At 44.9% G+C, this 22,660-nt stretch overlaps 1 protein-coding gene and 1 long non-coding RNA gene across 3 annotated transcripts in view; both read right to left on the bottom strand.

The window, feature by feature from the left end:
* Window positions 1-1,682: 1,682 nt before the first annotated feature.
* On the bottom strand, window positions 1,683-2,669 carry LOC148060775 (uncharacterized). Of its 2 annotated transcripts, none has more exons than XR_015709289.1 (2): window positions 2,522-2,669; window positions 1,683-1,973 (listed from the first exon to the last, which is right to left on the bottom strand). It is a non-coding gene; the product is annotated as an uncharacterized LOC148060775 (long non-coding RNA). The 2 variants fall into 2 exon arrangements; XR_015709288.1 differs by having other exon boundaries at window positions 2,492-2,595.
* Window positions 2,670-4,052: 1,383 nt separating this feature from the next.
* Window positions 4,053-22,660, bottom strand: part of aqr (aquarius intron-binding spliceosomal factor) — a 47,399-nt gene continuing 28,791 nt past the window's right edge. Inside the window, exons 27-35 of the mRNA XM_087779262.1 lie at window positions 20,747-20,884; window positions 20,610-20,681; window positions 18,818-19,005; window positions 18,565-18,736; window positions 14,473-14,643; window positions 8,007-8,092; window positions 4,958-5,132; window positions 4,741-4,851; window positions 4,053-4,340 (exon numbers count right to left, since the gene is read on the bottom strand). Of these exons, the coding sequence (XP_087635388.1) occupies window positions 4,104-4,340; window positions 4,741-4,851; window positions 4,958-5,132; window positions 8,007-8,092; window positions 14,473-14,643; window positions 18,565-18,736; window positions 18,818-19,005; window positions 20,610-20,681; window positions 20,747-20,884 (1,350 nt within the window). The 3' untranslated portion in view covers window positions 4,053-4,103. The remainder of the gene's footprint in view (window positions 4,341-4,740; window positions 4,852-4,957; window positions 5,133-8,006; window positions 8,093-14,472; window positions 14,644-18,564; window positions 18,737-18,817; window positions 19,006-20,609; window positions 20,682-20,746; window positions 20,885-22,660) is intronic.

Raw genomic sequence — 22,660 nt, 5'->3', positions numbered from 1 at the left:
GAAAAGAAGGAGACAAGGTTGCAAAGAACGAGGAAAAAAGATAAGAAACGTAAAATAAAGAGACAAAGGAAGAGGGAAGAACAGAAGAGTTCATGTTGGGATGAAAGGAAAAAGGTTGAGGCAGGAATGATGACCAAGGAGAAGGAAAAAAAAACAGGAAGAGGGTCTAGAAGAGAGAGAGGATGAAAGGAGAATCTGAAGAGGAGTCAAGGTTATGAGAGAGAGGAGGTCACAGTAGTATCTATGGAAGACTGAAGAAGAAATGAGTGAGAAGAAGATGTTATTCATGTTGACAAGCAGAGGAAGACAAAGGGAAGGAGAAGATGAGTGTGGAGAGGGATTGAATAAATGGCAAGAGGAGGAAGATAAATCTGAGCAGAGACAGATGGAGAAAGAAAAATGTGAAAGGTGGCTAAGAAGAAGAGATGAAGCAAGAGAATATGGTGATTGAGAGATGGAAAAATGAAATATAACAAAAAGAAAAAACAGTCTTGAGGGCTGAAGAGGAGAGAAAGAGGTGAGGGAGGAAGAGGGGTGAGAAAATGGAAGCATGGAAGGGGTAAAAAGGAAAGAAAGGAGTGGTGAGAAGAAAGAGAGAAAAGAGGGGCGATAAGGAGGAAAATAGGGGTCAGGAGAAAAAAGGAAGGGGACAAAGGAGGGGTGACATTTGGAAAAAAGGATGAGAAGTAGAGAAAGGAGGGGTCAGAAGAAGAGAAAGGGAGGTGAGAAGTAGAGAACAAAGAAGGATGAGAAGGAGTGAAAGAGGGATAAGTAGTGAAAAGAGAAGGATGAGAAAAACAGAAAGGAGGGGTGAGAAGGAGAAAGAGAGGGATTACAAGGAAAGAAAGTGGGATAAGAAGTAGAGAAAGGAAGGGTCAAGAGAGAAAAAAGAAGGCTTAGAAGGAGTGAAAGAGGAGTTGGAGAGGAAGTAGAGATAGAGGGTTGATAAAGAAAGAAAGAATGGATAAGGAGAGAAAGAAAGGATGAGCAGTAGGGGGAGAGGTAAGAACGAGAGAAAGTTGGGATGAACTTAAGATGAAGGAGGGATGAGCAGGAGAGAAGGAGCGGCGAGAACAATTAGAAGGGGAGAAAGGAGAGATAATAAGGATGAAAAGAGGGATGTTTAGAAGAGAGAGTGGGGTGAGAAAGAGAGGAAGGAGGGATGAGAAAGAGAGAAATTAGGGATGAGCAGGAGAGAGGGAGGGTTTAGAAAGAGAGAAAGGAGTGGTTATAAAGAGAGAAAGAAGGGATGAGCATGAGAGAGGGAGGGGTTAGAAAGAAAGAAAGGAGGGATGAGCAGGAGAGAGGGAGGGGTTAGAAAGAAAGGAGGGATGAGCAGGAGAGAGGGAGGGGTTAGAAAGAAAGGAGGGATGAGCAGCTGCAGGTGAGGCACTGATGGAATATTCATGAGGAATTTCAATAAGCTCCAGAATAGATGGATCTGCAGGTGGGACGAGCATCCTGCACTGAGAGGAAGTTATTTATGTGAGGGTGCTGTCAATCAAACACTCATCAGACCCAGCAAGAGAAAAATACAGAACCAGGCAGTAGAACCCAGGACAGGCTGGGGATATAAAGTCAGAGAAGGAGGATGTCTGGGCCTCTGTACTCTGTTGCTGCCCTCACGACCCTAAAGAAACGAGCTGAGCTAGAAGACTGATGGGAAATAAGGGAACCACAAGTGTGTCTTGAGTGTTTATTGTGGACGACTCGGCAGGAGTCTTGAGGATCCGGCTCCGGTTCTGGTCTCAGCAAAGCGGCTTGCCGTGCTTCATGTTGAGGGTGCAGGTCCGGCCCAGGCTGGCGCCCTCCAGCAGCAGGTCCGACAGGCGGTCCAGGCCCAGGCAGGTGCTGAGGGGGCTCATCAGGCCGTAGAGGCCCCCGAGGGTGATGCTGAGGGGCCACGCAAAGCAGACGAGGACCAGCAGCCAGACCAGGAACCAGAAACACGAGGAGCAGGCGCCCATCCTGGACTGACACACAAACACTTCATGTCAGATCCTCCAGAGTCAAACCAGCAAACATGGTCCAGATCCACATGTCTGGATCTGAATCATCTGGACGAAGTAAAATAAAAATTCCATCTATTTTTTAAATTTATTTCACTTTGACTTTTAAAATACATTTTATTCTATAATTTATTTTCAAAATAAATGTTAAAATGTTTTTTTAGTTTGACATTTTTTTTTCCACTAAAATTAAACAATTATACAAAAGAGGAATATTTTGTTAGTTGAGTCATTTTTGGTAGATTTGAATAAATAAAGATTTTTGAGGAAGTCCTCCCGCCTTCTTATCTGAACCAACAACACGAGTTCTATCTCTGTTTGAGAACTTCCTCTTCAGAAAACGGTGAAAACAGCAAGAAGGAAAAACAAAAGTCGGAGGTTCTGAAAAGCAAACGCAGGTCAAACTTTTTTGTTAGTTTTGGCCGGCGTGAGAAAAAAGCGAGTGAGGGGAGGTTGAGCAGGAAAAGAGTGAGCGAGGGTACCTGTGGTGTGAGAACAAAAGACATGATCACCTTCAGTAGAACGTCTCCTTCTGCAGCTGCTCCAGGCAACGACTGGACGTCTCAAGAAATTCCAGCACTGTTGAGGAGCTGACACAAGAACATGAGGTCACACACACACACACACACACTCTCACATGACTGCAGTCAGCAGTTCCTCTTGTTTTCAGTCCACTCTGAAGCAACAAATCAACTGTTGTGTGACAGTCCTCGAGAGGAGCGATATACGGGAAGAACAAGAGACGGATGGAGGGAATAGAGAGATGGGGGAAGTGGAAAACGAGATGGAGAGTAGATGGGATGGAGAAAGGAAGTGGAGAGGAAAAACTATAGCAAAGGGAGATGGCAAGAAGGAAAGATAGGAAATAGAGATGGAAAGAACATGGGAAAGATGGACTGAGAAGACAGAAAAGAGAGGTGGAGATGAGATATGAAAGAGAGGTGGTGGGATATGAGGTAATGGAGAGAAGGAAAAGAGAGATGGTGTAGATAGGACGGAGATGGAAGGATGATAGGAAGGAGACATGGAGAACAGAGGAAAGGGATATGACGAAATGATAAAATAGAATAGATTGAGAGAAGATAGGAAAGAGAGATTGAGAGTTGAGAAGGAAGATAGAAAACAGAAGAGACGAGAGAAGATAAGAGAGGAAAGAGAATATATGAAAAAGAGGAGAAAAGATACAAGAGAAGAGAGGAAGAGAAAAGATAGAGAAGATTTGAAAGAGATATAGAGAGAAGAGAGGATAGAAAAGATATGAAGATAGAGAGGAGAGAGAAGATATGGAAAAGAGGAGAAATGATATGCAAGAGAGATAGAGACCAGAGGAAAGAGAGCTGAGAAGATTGGAAAGGGACAGAGGAGAGGAAAGAGAAGATTTGGAAAGGCGGAGAAAAGGTATGAAAGAGAGATTTGGAAAAAGAAAGTGAGAGAAGATGGGGAACAGAGATGGAGAGAAGATAGGAAAGAGAGATAGAGAAGCAAGGAGAGAAGCTGGGGAACAGAGATGGAGAGAAGATAGGAAAGAGAGATAGAGAAGATAGGAAAGCAAGGAGAGAAGATGGGAAAAGATATGGAGTTCAGAGGAAAGCTAGTAGAGACGGAGGGAAGGTATGAAACAGAGGAGATGGGAAACAGAAATGGAAGGAAGAAAGGAAAGGGATGTGGAGAGTTGAGAGAAAAGAGAGACAACAGAAGAGATGGAGGGAAGGTATGAAAGAGAGGAGCTGAGAAGAAAGACAGAGGTGAAGGAGAGATGAGCGTCTGCAGTAAACCACGTACAGAAGAAAACATTAGTGATGGCTGCAGCTGGTCATAATGTTCTGGCCAACTGAACTCAAGCCGGTCCTTTGGGCCCGACGCTCCTCTCGGGGTTCTGAATGAGTGGAGAGCGCGAGTTGAAATCCCGGCGCGGCGGTCGGAGCGGTTGACCTACAAACGGCGGATTATAATGTGGAGCCGGCCAATCAGAGCGCGGCGGAGAGGAATGGATGAGGAGTTATTAACCAGATTAGCGAGTCAGCAAGGTGACGACCCAGAGGCGAGGCTTCAAACTTTATTAGAAAATATCACGTAGAAAAATGATCACACGCTCTAGTCGCTGCTGTCTGGACGCTTCTCCGTCTTCTCCTCCTCCTTCTTCTCCCCCTTTTTCTCCTCCTCCTCCTTCTTCTTCTCCTCCTCCTTCTCCTCCTTCTTCTCCTCCTCCTCCTGCTGCTGCTTGTCTGCCTCCTCCTGGCACTCCATCTTCTCCTCCTGGTCCTTCTCAGTCGTGGTCTCCTCAGGATTCTCCTCTTTGTTTTCAGGGGGCGGAGCCAAGGCCTGCTGCTGCTGCACACACACACAAATACACACAAACATCTTCAGACTCACAATGTTCACTGAGCGACTGTCATCGACTATAAGGGGACGAAATGTTCCCAGGCCAGAGTGGAGAAGCACACGCCACCCTCCTCGTCTGACACGACACACAAGTCAGCAGACACACACACACACACACACACACTGATGCATGACACACGAGACTGAAGTTGTGTAATGTTTGTGTCGACAGTCGTGCGAGTTTGTGTTGACAGGCTGTCAAGTTGTCAAGTGTGTTTCCATTGATGCGTGTTTGTGAACCACACGAGTACGAGTGATATCTATATATATATATATATCTATATATAAATATACGAGATGAGCTCTAAAAAACACATGGTGAAGGTTCTGGTTCTGGTGTCGTGCTCACCTGCCGATTCTTCTGCTGGGTCTTGATCATGTGCATGTACATGTTGTAGACCATGTTGGCCATCTCGGGCATGTTCTTCACCACGTGGTCCGGCTGCTTCGCGGCGTCTCTCTGTGGAGGAACAGTAACAGATCAGAACCCCTCGATCGATCCGGTTCGACTAACGTGATGGTTTAGTAGTGTGTGTGTGTGTGTGTGTGTGTGTGTGTGTGCGTACCGGCTTCTCCTGGTTGTAGTACTCGTGCGGCCGGACGTGCAGCTGCAGGGGTCGGGCGGTCAGCTGGTTGAAGGCCGGGGTCAACTCGAAGCAGTTCTGGAAGAGGGACACCCGGGCGAAGATGTACAGACCCAGCCGGGCTCTGGACATGGCCACGACCAGACGCCGGACATCCCTGCGGAGCGACGAGGAGAGACGGTGGTGAGAGACGTGAGCACAGAGACGACGGTTGCATTCATTTCCGGGCGTTTATGAACCTCACAAACCCAGTTGTTATGAGAATAAAAGTCCAAAGACGGAGCTCAGAGGTCAGACGAACATGGAGTTCACAGCAGGTGTTTTGGTGAGAATAAATTTGGCAGATTAAGCCATGATTTCCACCAGAACTCTTGGTGGGATTAAGAGGATTAACGTGGGTGACGAGCAGGAGCTCTGCCAGGGAGGGCATGAGGGGTGAGGGGGGTGAGGGGGGTGAGGGGGGGGGAGAGACGTCACGTCACTGGATGTTTCAGGTGAACCAGGCGTTCCAGAACCTGTGCAGGAGTTTTCCAGGGAGCAACAGCTGACGACCAATGGCGAGCAGGAGCTTCCGAGGGGCTCAGCCAATCGCGGCGCAGCGTGGCCTCTGGACATGACACCACTGAGGCCGAGACCACCTGGGCCGCGCGGCGGCACGAGGGGACGGCGTGTTTGCAAATGTCAAAGTGTGTCTGGATCTCTGCGCCGCTGTCGGAGTGTGTTGCTGCATGTCGGCGGGGGTCTGTGGCACCGAGGGTCAACCGTTGGATGAGGGGGGAGGGGGAGTGAGAGGGTGGGGGGGGGGGGTCCCAGAACACTAGAGACAGCAGGAGAGCTTCCTGTGAGTCACTGACCGGCCGAGCTACCGTGGTCACGAGAACTCACTGATCTGAACAATATTTGTGCGTCTACACAATGAGTCGACAACAAATAGTCAAAAGTTTTCAACAGATTCCAGGGGGTCTCGCAAGGGTCACAGGCATCATGTATCGAGCTAAGATTCAGTGCGATTATTTAAACCTCCACGTCATGTTGAACAGAGTGAGGGTGGGATGCTGGTTCAAATCCAAGAACTTGGGCGAACTCCATTCGCACGATGAGATAATCCGTCGGAAGTCGCTTCGATAACACGACCTGAGGTGTGAAAATGAAACTGAAGTTTGTTAAATCATTGCATCTTGGCTCGACACATAATGCCTGGAATGTCTTTTTATTTTTGATCGGGAGAAAGACGAGTTAAACATCGTAACTTGCTTATTTTCAAAAGGTAGAATGATTCTTTCTCAGATCTAGAACATGACAATACGTGTACTATTTGTCCTAGTATGTGTATGTACTGCTGAAACAACTAAAATGTCCCTAAAGTGTGGAGAATAAAAGATCAATAAATGACTGGATGTTGAGGAAGTGAAGTCATGAAGTCGTCAATAAGTTTGCATCACATGTGCAGCAACAAGAAGGCGGGTCTGTGAATGAGGTGGACGAGGGGGGACACCGGGGGAGTCCTCTCGGGGACTCTCTTCGTGTATTTTTATCTGGCGTGTTTTCCTCGTGACATTTGTCTCCGTCAGCAAACGCGTCTCAATAAAGGTCGGAGATGTTTTATTTATCTGGTGACGCGGCTGCTGAGGAGGCGCCGAACGTCTTGTTTACATGGAGCAGTCGCTGCGTCTTTATCTATGATGAGGTGAACAGGAGTTCCTCTGCCAGCTCAGTGTGTGTGTGTGTGTGTGTGTGTGTGTGTGTGTGTGTGTGTGTGTGTGTGTGTGTGTGTGTGTGTGTGTGTGTGTGTGTGTGTGTGTGTGTGTGTGTGTGAAATGAGTTTTCATTCAGGTCCAGGCGACGGCGATAAAGCGGCGGATCACGACGGAGGCCAGCGTGACCAGCTTAAGCACGCCTACAGTTTTTGTCTGCGGGAGTTCATGTGGGTCTGATGAGGGCCCCGCGGGGCGGAGATAAGGGCAGGAACATGAACGTGGAGCAGGAGGTTTTGTGTTCGAGTCTCAGTCCAATCATCTCCTCACAATGGTCCTCTTCACCACGGCGTCTTCAGGTGACCTCCAGCCTCTCCGGAGACCTGCACTCTTCATCATTCACTGTGAACACACTCGTGACTGAGTGTGTATTAGCAACGTTCTCTGGTGCGTATCACGATACAAATCATACTGTGATTCTTTAGGAACAAGGATATATTTGTAGTATTGTCGAGTACTTGACTCTGGTGTTGTAGAATATACCACACGACTCTTGACGAAGTCGTAACTGCTTTCAATTGTTTTGAAAACGAAATTTCCAAACATCAACTTTAAAAAGCTGCTGGAGTCGACTGTATCCTCTCGTCCTCAGTCACCTCATGTGATTTGAAATTCTTCCTTTAGCTGTGAGGATGTAAAGCCATCTAGTGGCCGGAAGTATAATTGCAACACATAAATGAACAAAAGCTGTTAATCTTTGCATGTTAATTGTAATTTTAAATACTTTTTTTTAATTTTATATAATCTTTATTGAAATATAAACCATAAGAAAACTATGATAACAATAGAATGATTTGGACGTCAGACACTGTCCTCAAGTCTTTAATCTAACTTTGCTCTGAAAGGGGCAGCGTTTGACTCACGGTGTGTTGCAGTAGGACTCAGTGAATCACTTGCAACTTACAATCACTTGTGTGTCGAGTGTAAACAACAGCATGAACGCACAAGTAGTGCGATTGTCTCGTGAGATGCTCGGGATTTCACTAGAACTCATTCAGATCCCTTGGAAAAAAAAAAATTGTACCATACCGACGGTAACAGGAACTAACATTACTGCAAACGTACCATGAAAAAGTGTCATTTTAGGTTCAGCTGTAGGACTAAAAAAGAGATTGCAGTGGAATAGAAGTGTTGCAGCTACACAACCATCTCAGATAATGTTCAATTAGAACTTTGAAAAAAAACCTGTGGAACACGTCAATTAGCTGTTGAAGCCTCAAAGGGTTTCGTTGAATTGCAGATGCATTTGTGACTCTGATGAGGAAAAAGAGAATTACCGGAGATGTCCGACGGCTTTGGTTCTGACCAGAGACAGGATGATGTAATCGTTCTGCTGACCCTGGAATCTGTCCACCGTGGTCACCTGCAGACACAGACAGACAGCGTGAACACACCGGAGGACACATGGGCGGTTGAAAGCGGTGATTGAGCTTCTCTTTCACTGCTAATCTTCCAGAGGTGAAGACGCTCATGTTGTATTGTTGCCGTTATCGCTGCTGGACACGGACGACCGGGGCTAAAGCGGCTTACAGGCCCTCCTGCGCTCACCTGGACCCTGGAGAATCACGGCGGCGGCGCCACGGAGCGAGCGGCTTTAATGTCGCTGGGGAAGAGCGTCGCTGGAGGATTCTCTCCTTCTAAAGCCGGCAGAACTCATGTCAGCCAATTTGTCTCAACAGGCCGTTAATCTTGCTGCCGAGAGAGAAACTCGGTCCTGGATGTTTGCGCGAGCACGTTACGTAACGCTGCGGTCGCATTTTAAACTCGAGACAGAAGCAGAAACACAGAAGAGGTGCAGCGCACACGCAGAAACATCTTGTTCGAGCGCCTTTATCGCGTGTCTCGGCTGACGCGCTGACGACAGAAACAACCGCAGGTGCCTTCAGCTGCGTGAGCCGCTTGATGTTGAGGAAAAAGTACAAAATCACATCCATAAAGAGGTTTTTCCACCGCCTGATCCAGAGCAGTGTGGGCGGGCGGGTGACCTTGAGAACGATTTGAAGTGTCTTTTTTAAAGAGCTACACCGGCTTACAGTTGTATCTGTCAATCATTCATGTTCAGAATCAAGATGAGATTTAAGGATATTATTCATCTTAGGAAATAGACGTTGTTAAAATTCAATTTGTTGATGATGAAAACCAATTAGGAGCCAACTTTTGTTTTGAAAATCACATCATTCATCACAGGAAATCTAAAAAAAAGATTAATTGAAAATGATTTATAGACGGAAAACAGTAGGTTTTTCTTACTGTCTTTGCGATTTTAAGACTATTGTCCTCTCACTGAAGGTTTTAGGGGGAGAGCAACTCCGTCAAGGGATATGGGACAAAATGGGGGCAGATAACCCCCATGACAATTTAAATGAGTACAGTTTGAATTAAAATAAAAAAAATACTCTGCATATTAAATCATAATTCATTCCAGAATTTAAGATCCTTTTGTTAATTATAAGGTGGGCGTAAGGAAGGCAGAAGACCCTAGTAAAAGATCTTAGAATTAAGATTCTATTCAAACTACATACATTAAATGCACAACTAAGGGATGTTTTCAGAATTTTGCCCATTTTTCAACAGTAAAGGGGCCTAAAGTTGTAGTGTGGAGCAGGAAGGAATTTTCAGGGGGACAGAAAACACAACTGAAAATTAAAACATGCCCAATTTTCATGAACTGTAAACCATATACATACCAAGTAAGGAAGGTTTTCAGAATTGGACCTCTTTACACCAATAATAGTGAGATTAAAAGTGAGGGTTTTATAAAGGCGGAGGAAGGATTTTTCAGGGGGGCAGAGGACCCTACTGAACAGGTCAAATTGATTAGAAATTTATACCACATTTAATCAATAATATTAAGAAGGGTTACTGGGTTTCAAAATGTAATCTTTATATTCACTATACAAGTGGAATTTGTACTGCGTCTATTGTGTTCCTGTTTGATATAATGGTGGCAAAGGGGACCTTAAGGAATATGTTCACGACAACATGCCGACAGGTTCAGGGGTAGACCAGGTTGTACTGATGAGGCCGATTGATTCTATGACAGTAAAAGCAACAATCGGCGAATAACAAGTCGTGTGCTGCAACATCGTGGAGCGCTGCTCGGCAGCGAGGATCGATGTCTGACTCCTGGACTCGCAGAAGCTTCTTGACCTGCTGCGGTTCAAAACTGCTTTCATGTGAGGTGGGGGTGAAAAAAAACAAAAAAAAAAACAGCCCACGTGGTGAAAAACAAACCCACAGCACAGAAATAACTCGTCCTTTCTCGTATGGATCTGCTCTCTGAAGCCGATCAATAGGACGGCAGCGGCAACCGAGACACCCAGCGCGGACCCGGGGATCCGCGAGCAACACGAGACGCAGCCAAAGCAGCTGCAGTCTTGCTAACGTGCAGCAGTCGGCTCTCCGTGCCGAGAAGAAAGAGGCAGCGATAGACGTACAGTATCTGTCCGAGCTCCTCCATGAAGAGCAGGTGCAGCACTCGAGGCAACAATATGTCGACCGAACATTACGACCAGCTGGAAGAAGAAGCTGCCATTGATGAAGAATCATAACTGTTGCTGGTTACAACACCTTGTAGTTCAGAGTGACCTGGATCTGGCCCTTGGCCTCCTCCCAAAATAACACCCCCGTTGTCGACGCGGCATCCTGTCTACACTTCTCGGAGGACGCGAGTCTGGACATCTTGATCGCGGTCCACATGGAGACTTGAATATGAGAAGCTGGACGTGAATCATAACGGGGAGGCCGACACTCGTTTAATCTGTGACACACTCGACTTATTTACACAGCCGGTGAGCCGCTGTGAGCTCGGCGGAGCAGCGAGGCTCCCCGAGGGAAAGTGTGCAGGCTGTTTACTTATTAATGAGAAATCTTCCAGGACTGAATTACAGAGGTCGTGTCATTGCGCCATCATCGTCCTCACGGGGAGCTCCGACGCCGACGCCCAACAGGCGCCGGTGAGATGATTGCTAGGTTTTTTTTCTTCCACTGCATCAAAGTCTTCCGTGTCAGCTGACGCCCGAGCATGACCCTTCTTTCTTTCTCCTCCCTGCATTTCCACTCATTCCTGGCAATTATCCTGTGGAATGTGCAGGACCGACAGGCGACTGACTGACTCTTTCTTTCCTTGTGGCATCAACATGTGTCGCAGGATTTCATGTCGGCCTGCAGCAGCTCCACGTCCCTGAGCCGCCGCACAGCAGGAGCCGTTGTTGTTATCAAGCAGTCTGACGGATCCTCAAGTCGACATGAGGGGAAGTGTGCTTGTTGTCAGGCCCGGCTCAGCCCGTCGTTCATCATCTGTTGTTCTGAGCCTATATTGACTATAAGAATCATGGCTGTGATTTACTTTCAAGAAGCTCCATTTCCTGCTCTTTCTGCAGCTGTAATAAATACCAGGATGTGGTCTTTAGGACAATGTTGCCACTGAAAGTGAGACCACACCTCTGAAACTGATCCAAACTAACAGTGTATCTAAAGTGTCTAAACTAACCAAGACCTTAAACCTGCCCAGGTGAATCCAGTAATGGCACTGAGACGGGGCATACCTCTGCCAAGGGAAGTGGAAAACCTGACATGGTGAAGAAGGGGAAAAAAGGTGTTTTTATTATAAAAAACAACCAGGTCTCATCATCATGTCGGCCGTGCTACTTTATTCTCGTAGACTGGTCCGTTAAACCAACGTCTATATTGAGGCAGAACAATTTTATTTATTATATTTTTTTGCAAATCTTATTTGCAGAGGCTTTATAAAGTTCTCCCCCATCTGAAATCTGAGCGCAGGAGAGGTTATGAGAGCGGAGTCCATTATGGCATAATAATGGTTTTCACTCCTCCTCCAGCCAGCTGTAATCACACCCCGCTTTGTTTATACAACGAGTCTCTTGGAGGTTGAGACTGGGTGCTGTGTAAATTCACTGAATGTTGAAATGCAATAATTGGTGAAAATTAATTCCAAATAAGATTTCTTCCCAAAAATCTTTCAGCCTAGTCTAAATTAAACCGCTTTTTTCGTCAGGTTTTCAACTCATTAGGGGCGCAACTCAAAGTTGGGGCGCACGAGCAGCAGCTGAGACCAGAACATTTTATCAAGGGACAGATGATCACATGACCTCCTTGGCTGAGAACAACAAGCCTCGACCCTTTAAAGCTGAGAAAGGAATCGTCTCAATATAGAAGTCATCACAACATGAAGGCAAGCAAACCGAGTTCTGGTGCTAACTGGTCGTCTGATTAAAGTGCAGAGCTGTTGACATTTGCCGGGTCTCATTGCTGTCACTCATTGTCAGCCGGCGTGAACTGGGCACTCCGCCGTGTGACCCTTTAAACGCTCAGCATTTTTTTCTCCAATCATGTTTTCATCCATCTCTCTGGCAAGCCGTCTTTTCTTCTCAGCGAATCAACTCGTCGCGCGCTGTCACTTTGTCACGGTGCCGACGCCAGAGCACATGTCGGAGGGTGAGCGTCTCCCCGCTGAACAGAATCTAACACGTCCAAGCAGAATTTGTGACTGGCTGTCAGGAGGGAGCAGGGCCGGCGAGAGATAGGGCAACGCCACGCGAGCACAGGAGGACCCGCCGGACATCAGCAACATCCTCGCTGACCTCAACACCGCTGAATGTCGAAGAATAATATTCGCAGCGTTTCCTCTCGTCCAGATGACTCACTGAAAAAAACCTTCCAGTAGCTTCCTTGAAAGCTTCACCTCTCGATTCCAGGTGAGAATTGATTGACTCAATTGTTCTAGAGAGACAACTTAACTCACTGGTCAGAAGCACCTGGACCTCCTTCATCACAGGAAAATGTGTGGCAGCTGTGTGGTTTGTCTTCTCTATGCTAACTCAGGTCAGGTCAAGGTCAATCTAAAACGTAGTGTGGAATATGTTGATATTTCAGGCAGAGTTTGAAGGTATTTTCAGAACAGAGGAGTTCCGACATCAGGGTCTCAGAGGAGAGCGTCACACGTGGGATTTCTGGGTTTGACCTTTTCATGAGCACGACTCTCTCTAGCTGGCCCGGGTTCATTCATATTTGATGTGTGAAGAATTGTTTAAAATGAGCCGAGCTAGTGATTTTCAGGAGAAATGTCTTCCTAAATAATAAGAAAACAAAATACACAAGCGGATGGTTTAACCTAAAAAAAACGTCTGAAGACATTAATACTCAAACTGAGATGATGAATAGTTTTCAACGCTCTGAATCATTTAAAAAAAACAACAAGTTTAGTATCTGGGTAACCGTCATTTTTAGTTTCTCGGAAAATACAAGATTCCTGCTGCTAAGTGAGAGTTTACAGAGCAGGAACCGGAAGCTGTGCCACCGGACGACTGACTGCCACCAGTGTCAGACAAAGATCTAGAAAGTCGGAGGTGATATCATGGGCCGGAGGGAGAAAGTCCAGCTGGGTCCTCAAGAGACGGAGACAATACAGAATCCTGGCTGCGCCCCCTCACTCATCTGAAGCCTCAAACACACCAGCTCTCTACGCCCGCCGCTGTGGCGCTCGGTCGGCCAGCCAGCATTTGGACATGTTTGACGAACAAACAAGTGCAGGTTGATGGTAATACCATTTTTTGTTTGGGTTCCACAGCGCAGCGAGAAGAAAAGACAATGTTGTTTAGCGCAGGGAAATGACAAGAATTTAACTTGATGCCGCTTAACTGCGAAATGTTTTGCTAAATCTGGAGCTGAAAAACAAACCTACACACTTTTCACATGACAAGGCTTGAGCGTGTGTTAGGTGTTGCAGCGAGACAATTGAGAAATCAAAGGGTTGCAGATGCAAACAAGAGTTGATGAGACAAATCTTCCTCTGGAATGTTCTCAATGTCTTTATAAGCAAAACAGTTTTTCTGGGGCAAGTGGCCAATCATGAAGCCGGGAAAACTACTGAATGTCAGGGACAAGAATGTCATTGTGGCATCAGTCAAGGGAAGGAATATCGGCTGATTTATTGGCGAGAATATGTGCATTTTTGACATCATCATAATCAGGCGATCAAATTACGTATGAGCAACACATTTTTTACCTAAATGCACAATGACAGACACTTTGTTATTACTCCTTTAAAATAATTAAACAATGAATAAGTGGATGAGTTAGATGGAAAGAAACACAGCGTCTGTTAACTTTTTCTGCACCGCTTTGTCACATGCTTACGATGCATTCAATGAGGTAGGGATTTCTATCATGCGTTAAAGAGTTTAGGATATTTTATAACTAAAAGTGAAATGCTCAATAATCCCTTCAACAAATGAACAGACAGAAAACACTTTTTATAAATTGCTAATAGGGAAATGTGTGAAGAACAATCTGTTATTGAAGTGAAGCTTAAATTGTAGGAGTTTAAATTGAAACTGTTGTCTGTGCTCGATTCAGTTATCAAGTTATTTATTTCATTCAACACTTTCACTTTTATATTGTTTGTCATTTGTATTGCTTTAATGGGATTTGTGTTTTTATACAGGGTTGTTATTTCAGTTTGTGTGATCAATAACAAGTAAAATACAGACTTGTGCGTGGAAAAGAATATAAATTGGCAGCAAAAAAAAGCTGCTAGCCTGTTGAGACTAATGAAAAATTAAGAAAAAATGCTGGAAAAATGACGATTGGTGCGTCTCTAGTTGATGGCTAAACCTGGTTGGCAGTTTGAGAGAATCGGTCTGCTTTAGAATAGTCTCAAAAGTTTTTTCGAGTGATTTGGTGTGTTTTGACAAGGAGGTAAGTTATTGTGTACTTTCTTACCTTGTTGGGCTGAGAGAAGAAGTGGTTGTTGGCACAGCGCTGGTTGATGACGTCTCTGATCAGGTGCTTCTGGCCGTTGTAGGTGGTCAGGATGCTGATGCGGTCGGCGGGGTAACCCAGCAGGCGCATGTACATGAAGAGAGCCACGGCGTACTCGGCCTCCGCCAGGTTCTGTGGCGAGAAGACAGACGTGAGAACAAACAACGGCGATCAAAGCAAATTGAAACGTCGGCGATGAGAGAAGACTCATTCAGCCCCTCTCATCAGTCCTGCCGTTGTCGCAGCTGTCAGCGCTCTCTTATCAGCGCCGGCTCTATCGTGTTCTCGCTTGTAAAGGCACTTCACCTCTCAGCCAGATAAGCGCTCGGTCATTCAGGCGTGAGTGAGATCTAAATTGGGCTGAAATTACCTGCCACAGATACTGCTCGGTGGCATTGTTGGACGGATCAGGACTCCGGCTCTCGTGGAGAATTAATGCCACATTTTAGCGACGGCTTTGTGGCGCCGGCATTAATCGAGGAGAGGCGACGAAGCGCTTTATGTCAAACACCAACCCTCATCACTTAACAAAGACAGTTGTAAGGACATCAAACACTTCTGTGAAGACGCCAGAACACACTAAGAAGGATTAGGTGACTCCCCAGAAAAGCGAAAACAACTTTTTACATGTGGTTGAGCTGCAGCAGACATGAAAGCTTCATGAAGAAGAAAAATATCCACCATCAGCTGAAGTCAAGTTTCAACTTCTGTTCAATATACCAACCAAAATTAAAACATTTACAAATTAAAATATTCAATGTGCGCATACATTAGAAAGGATTATTTCAGAAAATTAAACCGTGGCTCCTACATGTTGCCTAGTACCGATTTCAGCCATGAAGAAAAACGTTGGACATCCAATTGTCACTGGACAACACCCCCTCCTAAAGAAAACTTCTCTTTTTTTTCTTTTCAACATGAACCACCACGTGCATCTGCTGTGACAGATCCAGGCTGAATCTGCTTCACAGTTTTGTTAGTTCCATTATTTGGATGACGCATAAATCTGTGAATATCGTTTTGTAGATAAAGAAATGTAACCAGATAATTTGAGATCATAACATCTTATTTATCATTCAGAGTTCATTTATTTTAACACATTTATGCTCATCTTAGGACTTTTTAAGGATCTGCAGAAACCCTGTTTGGGTCAAACAGTTTTGTTTATGGATTAGGTATATTTATTTATAAGGTGCAAAAAAAAACAATTAAAAAATAATGTGAAAATACTTTAAAAATCTCACATCAAAAACAAGGTTATCCGATCACATATGCATATAACATTGATGTGCTCTTATTCATTACAATTTATTTTAAGTGACAAAGGAAACACATTCTTAATGTTAATTGAACTTAACTACAAGTACAAAGAAATGTACAAAAAACTGTTGCACATTTTATTTCGTACATGCTACAGTGAACAAACATCAATTATTTAAAGGTCTTCTTGGTTAGCTTAGAGAAAGATCAGTCCGTTTAATAGTTTCACTCTGATATACATGTCATGTTTTCAGGTTGTAGGAGGAAATCAGAGCGCAAAGAGGGAATTCAGGAAAGCAGCTAACAAGATTCCCCCTTCCCTTTTTGTAACGTAGATGCCAAGTTTGTAAATGTCATTTTTCCGGAGCAAACATGAGTGGAATCTATCTGAAAACAACATTAACACCAAAAAGAAAAACAGATTCCTCAGCAGATATTTCTGTACTTCAAGGCCACACAGTGCCCTTCACATGTGCCCGCTGTGGGTAAATATTTTAATTAAATCTGTGTATGTGTGTGCGCGTGTGTGTGTGTGTGTGTGTGTATGTGTGCGCGTGTGTGTGTGTGTGTGTATGTGAGAGAATACATTATTCATCAGCTTCAATTAAGGCCGGACCACAGCCTCACATCTCTGATCATTATTTATGCAGCTGCATCATGTTTCAGATCCAGCCAGTCAACTTCAAACACCAGAACCATCTTTGTTCCAGAGCCTACCGCATGCAGTATTTCCAGCGCCACCACTGGTTTGACTGTGTTCATCATCCAAGAGTGTTCAGTGATGGAACTCTGCTCTGCTGCGCCCTCTCACACAGCAGCAACCACAGAGACTTCCTCCCCTCACAAGTTAAACTGCTTTGAAACCATGCTCAGCTGAATCTTGGAAGAATCTGTTGCATCACGACTCTTCCCTGCTTTTAAATGAACCTTCTTAATGGAAGAGTACGACGAAGTAATCGAGCGTTTCATCATCATCAGTTAAATTGCTTCGCGCGCTCTTCAGGGTTGCTGGTTAAACACCAACTTGCATCATTCTATTAAATCACAGAGCAGATAGTTCTGCTCATTTACCAGCTAGTCAGGAACTTTAAAGCCCAGAGCTCTGGGGTGAATGAGGCGGAGAAGAAAAGTTCAAGAATACTGTGAATGTGTAACTGTGTATGTGTGTCGAATGTTCTATTGTTCTTCACTTTTCAACTCTCAAATTTATGCCGTGTGGTTGCAAGGAAAGTGCTTGTGTGCATGCGTGTGTGTGTGTCAAGAGTGAGTAAGTGATCGGTTAATTCCCTCGAGGGGTCTGAAAATGGATTCAGGGATCACGTGACACGCAGCCTCGGGACGAGCACATGGTCCAGATTTAGGAACAATCCGAGGCTTCAGGGTCACGAGCGCGAGATGCTGATGAATGATTCACGAGACGGTGTGATGCAGCTGATAGTGAGAACCTGTTTCCTGACCTTGAAAAGACTACTCTGGACACCTGCCACATTATTAAGATTTTACCAGGTAGAATAAGTATGCCTACAGTCTTGTGAAGATCTTATGACACCATTACTTCCATTACTGTCCATAATTCGTCTAAAATACGTTCATAGTTTATTAGTCTGTGTGTTAATTAGGGTTGTGTATTGGCAGGAATCTGGCAATACGAGACGTATCACGATACAGGGACAATGATACCATTCTATGGGAATAACTAAATATTTTCCAGAGTACTTGACACTTTTTTAAATTTACAAATGGCAGATTCTTGATGAATTCTTAACTGCTTTGTAAGCAAACTACACACAAACATCAGCTTTTATTTAATTGTTACATACTGACTGCTGCCATATAGAAGCTGAAGGTTTCATTGCAACACAAAAGTGAACAACCACCGCAAACATTTGTATGTTAATTGTAAATAAAATTGGTACGGTATCGTGAAATACTATATTTCAGATCGTCTTACTAGTGTGCACTGACACAATTATGCATACGATACTCATGATGTGCAGTGTGTGTTTGTGTGCAGCAGTACACTGCGGAGACTACAGTTGGCTCTTGAAACAAACGGCACTTGTAAAGATTCATTGTGGAGCCGCTGCAGAAAGAGATGGTGTGAAATTTAAGGCGAGGATTGGAGGCTCCGGTGTTGATGCTGGGCCAGGAACCCCTCCCCCCCTCCAATCAACAAACCTCCCACACACACTCACACACCCTGCAGTACGCTGGAAATGTCAGGATGAAACACAATCTAAGGACGAACACGCCGGCCTGTGTGGGCGGACTCTCCACGCCAGAGTTATGAATTCATCACAGAAGCTGGAAAATGGCTGGTTGGAAGTGAAAGATGAATGGACGAGGCGCAGAGAGATGCGTTTCTGCTGCTCTGGAGGGAACGCATCCTAAATGATGAGCCCACACATGGTTAAACAAGAAGCTTCTTTTTGATCCTCTTAAGGAGTCGGAGTGAAAGATCCGAGACAAAAGCTTGAGTGGATGAATGGAGGAGTAACAGTCTCACGTTCAATGTTTCCTCTTTCAAAACACCTATTCCACAGTGATTTTTCTCCTTTATTTAACGTTTTCTGACTCAGGGCACATCTTGCTTAGATCAAGGGTGAATCTGATGCACATACCTCTGCCGAGGAGGTTATTTCAAAGACCTATTTGTTACCACAGGCGCATGAGAGTGGATTTGATTCAATTATGAAGATTTATATAATGTAACGTTTTCTGCTAGTTGTGAATGGCGCAGAGCACAAACGTTCTTAAAAACCTGTGAAAAAGTCGAGTGTGTAAGGCACAAACCTGGTAGAAGTAGGGGTTCGGCTCCGACTCGCCCACGCCGTTAAAGTCCTCCACGTTAATCAGCTGGAAGTCAAAGGTCAAGCCTGGGTTGGGCACCTGGAACTCGGGAAGATGCTGGACGTGCGGCAGGTTTCCCAGTTGTTTGTAGCGCCAGTTGTACAAGTTGCACAGACTGACGGGAGAGAACAACAACAGCACGTCATTGAAACAACACAACACACAACTACACATGTGCGTCTCCGTGGCAACCTACCTGGCCCGTGCTCGGCCCTGCGCGTCCAGGTCGATGGTGGGAACGCCCAGGCGGACGAATCGAGTGAAGAGCGACTGCTCCATGTTGGAGTACTTCTGGAAGGCCATGTTCTTGATGACGGGGGGCAGCTGGTGGTGATCCCCGATCATGATCCAGCGCTTCAGCCGACTGTAGCCGTCCTCTGGGTTCTAGTGACCAACACAAACATGTTCAATCACAGAGGAAGACATGACACCGACTGGAGGAGAAAACCCCTGTGAACAAATGTTTGAATCATCTGCACACATCATGACATCAGTGTACAAGTCAATTTCATTGACAGGTGAAGTTAATAGACACGTATGGAGGAGGCTGTGAGAAACAAGACAATCAGTTAACCCCGATTAAAACTCTGAGAAACAATTTTGTTTGGACAATAACTCGATTTTAATAGCCAGAACCGCAGCCAGAGTTCCGGGCCCAGCCGAGTGCGACGGGTCGATCCGCCGTTTTACTGGCCTCGCCGTGCTTCTGACAGATTTCAGTAATTACACACGGTTGATCTGACCCGGGGAACACTCGTCTTCTTGTAAATCAGAAGCTTGTTGCCGTCGTGACGGCGGAGGAAAACAGGCGGTGACGAGAGTGGCTGATGTGCTAAACGATCTCGTCGGTAAATAGATGTTTCTCGCTCTGTTGGGCTCAACAGCCGGAGATGAGGCAACATTAGTCCGTCAGGAGCTGATCAGTCAGGCCTCGTTTAGCACGGAGGGACATGTGCGAGGCCGCTCGCTTCTGCGAAGTCGACAATTAGTGCAAGAGGGTTCTGAGGTCAGCAGGTTTGTGTTTGGCGGCGTAGCTGCTGCAGAGAGAAATTGGAGAGCAGAGCGGCAACAGGAGGAAGGGAGAGAGCTACTAGAATTATTGTTCATTGAAAGCACCCGTGGTGTGTTGTTGCAGTGGGTTCCAGTTGTGTTGTAAATGTGAGGTTAAGCTTAACACGAACTAACAAATTATTTGTAGATGAGTCACAACCAGTCGTGTTGAACAAGGACTGCATATCGCCTGCAAAGGCTTTAGAGCAGGGGTGTCACGCAAATGTCCCAATATCAAGCTGAAAAATGTGTATATTTAACAAACTGTGACAGGAAGTGTGAGTCTGATTGCAATACTAACCTTAATTTTATGCGTTTTACTTTCCTTAATAGGTTTTACTCTTATGTGCAATTTTTAACATCCATAAATTCTGTTCTTTAGCTCATCTTAAACACTGGCATCTTAATAGGAACCATATAAACATAAACATTAATCTGCTTTTATTTAAGATAAACCTCTTGCAGGCCACATACAATTACTAAACTGGCCAGATTTGGCCCCTGGGCCACGGGTGCATTAAACAGTGGTCTCCTTTTACCAAAATTCTTCTTCAGTAATTGAATGCGTTTGTGTCCGTCTCAGAGGATTAAATGAAAAAAAAGAGTTCATCATTATCATTGTAAACTATTGATTATTACCGTCTGAAAGGTGTTTGTTGTGAATAGATAGTATTTACTCTGAGGTAACATTAGCCTGAGACTCACAACACATCAAAACACATGTCAACTAAAACTAAAATAAAGCTACTGAAAGTGGGTGAAACACAAACTCCATTTGATTTATTTTTACTGTTCTTATCTGAAGGTCAGTCTGTGAATATAATGCTTGAGAGGAACAGGAGGACTGAAGAGGCAGCAGATAACAGCTGCTAAATGGTTTATTTTGAAGTGGGCACCATGTATCACACAGAAGCACATCTCCAAACGTCTGTTCATACCTGCAGCAGCAGTGGGATGAAGGTCTCGATCTCCAGGATCTGCGCCGCCTCCTCCATCAGGATGTTGTCGTACTAAACAGGTACAGGAAGTTAAACGACAGAACCCCAGTGAACACGTGACTTCCTCGCACACACACCTTGAAGGCCAGCTCCACCAGGTCGTGGCGTTTGAGGGCGGCGTGCGTGCAGGTCATGGCGATGATCTTGGCCTCCTTCACCAGCAGGTACTTGGAGCGGTCCAATCCGCTCCGCAGCAGCTCGAACGCACGGAACTCCTGAGATAAAGAGAGAGGAGATGAAGACGTGGCGGAGCGTCGACGTCTGCTCCGCTTCAGAGCCAGGCGTTGGGAGCGACAGCCTCGTTTATCTGAAGGTGTAAGAAGTGTAAAACACACTTGTTTTCTGGAGGTCACGCTGTCAGAGTGATGGATGGGTGTGGAGGGACGTGATGGATAAAACAGTTATTTTCAGTGAATTCCTACAGAGCAGAGACGAGCAATCCGTACTCAGGCTGTGAGAAATAATACCAGCTCAGTTTTTATTACAGAAAGAAAAGGCACATGAAAGGGTTAAACATTATAAAATAATTTTGAAGAATTTATCACATGATGAGGATCATAAACTATACGAAAAAAATACAAAATATTAACTCAATATGAAGTCACACATTGACGAAGTTTAGAAGGAAGTTTATGACCATTTGAAGTAATAACACGAGTAAGGAAGGAATAAAAGAAGGAAAAATGTGGGAAAAGCATGTCCCGAAAGGCTACAGAGAATAACTAAACAAGATTGTTATTCACTCTGAGCTCATCCTTAACTTAAAACCAGGAACAGAGGAAAAGATGGAGCGTTGACGCCCGAGGAGTTAACTTTGAGAAGGTCACAAGAAGGTCAAGTTTTTACACCTGTCAAATAGTTTTTCAGAGGGCGTTAGCTGCAGTGAAGTTGTTGCAACACTCTGGCAGCGATGACAACTCTCATTGCAACCACGGGGAAGTAATTCAGAGACAAAGGAAAATGTATTATTGAAATAATTCTGTCTCATTAAAAACAGATTTGAGATGGTGCTGTACAGGAGCCGGGTGTCACGCGGAGTTGATGTTGGTTCTTCATCAACTAAAGAATCACGTCTGCTGTGCTGACTCACCAACTCAACAGCCTGAATTCAATATTATCAGTAGCTGGGAGGAATGAGAAGAACTTTAGACAAATAAAGTTTTTGATGTCTTCTGCACGACTCAGATCAGTGACCGCTTTATGACAGAGCTGGGCAGAGTTCGGCACATGGTGCCCTAGAAAAGCATTCATGTAGCATTCATGAATCTGGAAGTTTTATTCTGCCCTATTGTACTCATTTTGTATTGATTTGTTTAAAAAAATAAATTAACTGATTGAATTATCACAGAGTTCTTCCCTTAATTGTGAGAATTTTCAATGTTTACCGTACAACGAAATAATGTACAATTCCGGCTCATCTTAATAATGTCATGGCTTATTTACACTTGTTGATTTACATAATTTTTTTCCATTATTGCCTTTACAGTGTTATTTATTAACAAACTTTTAAATGAGATCAATTATTTTTATTCTCTCCCTCCACAGAAGAGAAAAATGTAATCTATAGATTTCCACAAACGACAACGGCTTTGGTGCTTCCAGATGTGATCAGAGTATCGAAGGCAGGATGACAGAGAAGTCCATGTGGACGCCAACGGGGTCGTGAATATTTGATGTGTTGTTTATTTTTAGCGTTAATATCAAAAAAACGATCGGATTGTAAAATATTGACGAGCTCAGGTTTCAGCTGCCGGCTGGATTGAAGGATGAAATGGAGACTCTCTTGAGGGAGGTAGAGGAGGAAGAGACGGTCGCCGCCCCAGCTGGACACTTCAGTCCGCAGCTCAAACATTTGGAAAACACGGAGGCATCCGCAGAATCAGCAGAAGATGTTTTTTTGTGGGCTGCAGCAGAGACAGTGGAGCCTCTTAATGGGCGCGGAGCTCTCACTGCAGCATGGGTGAGGCCGAGGGAGGAGGGAGGAGCTGCGG

This window comes from Callionymus lyra, chromosome 18, assembly GCF_982586985.1.
Source record: "Callionymus lyra chromosome 18, fCalLyr1.hap1.1, whole genome shotgun sequence".
Taxonomy (NCBI): Eukaryota; Metazoa; Chordata; class Actinopteri; order Syngnathiformes; family Callionymidae; genus Callionymus; species Callionymus lyra.
Note: the sequence above shows the minus strand (reverse complement) of the source record. Positions and strands in the feature narration are given on the sequence as shown.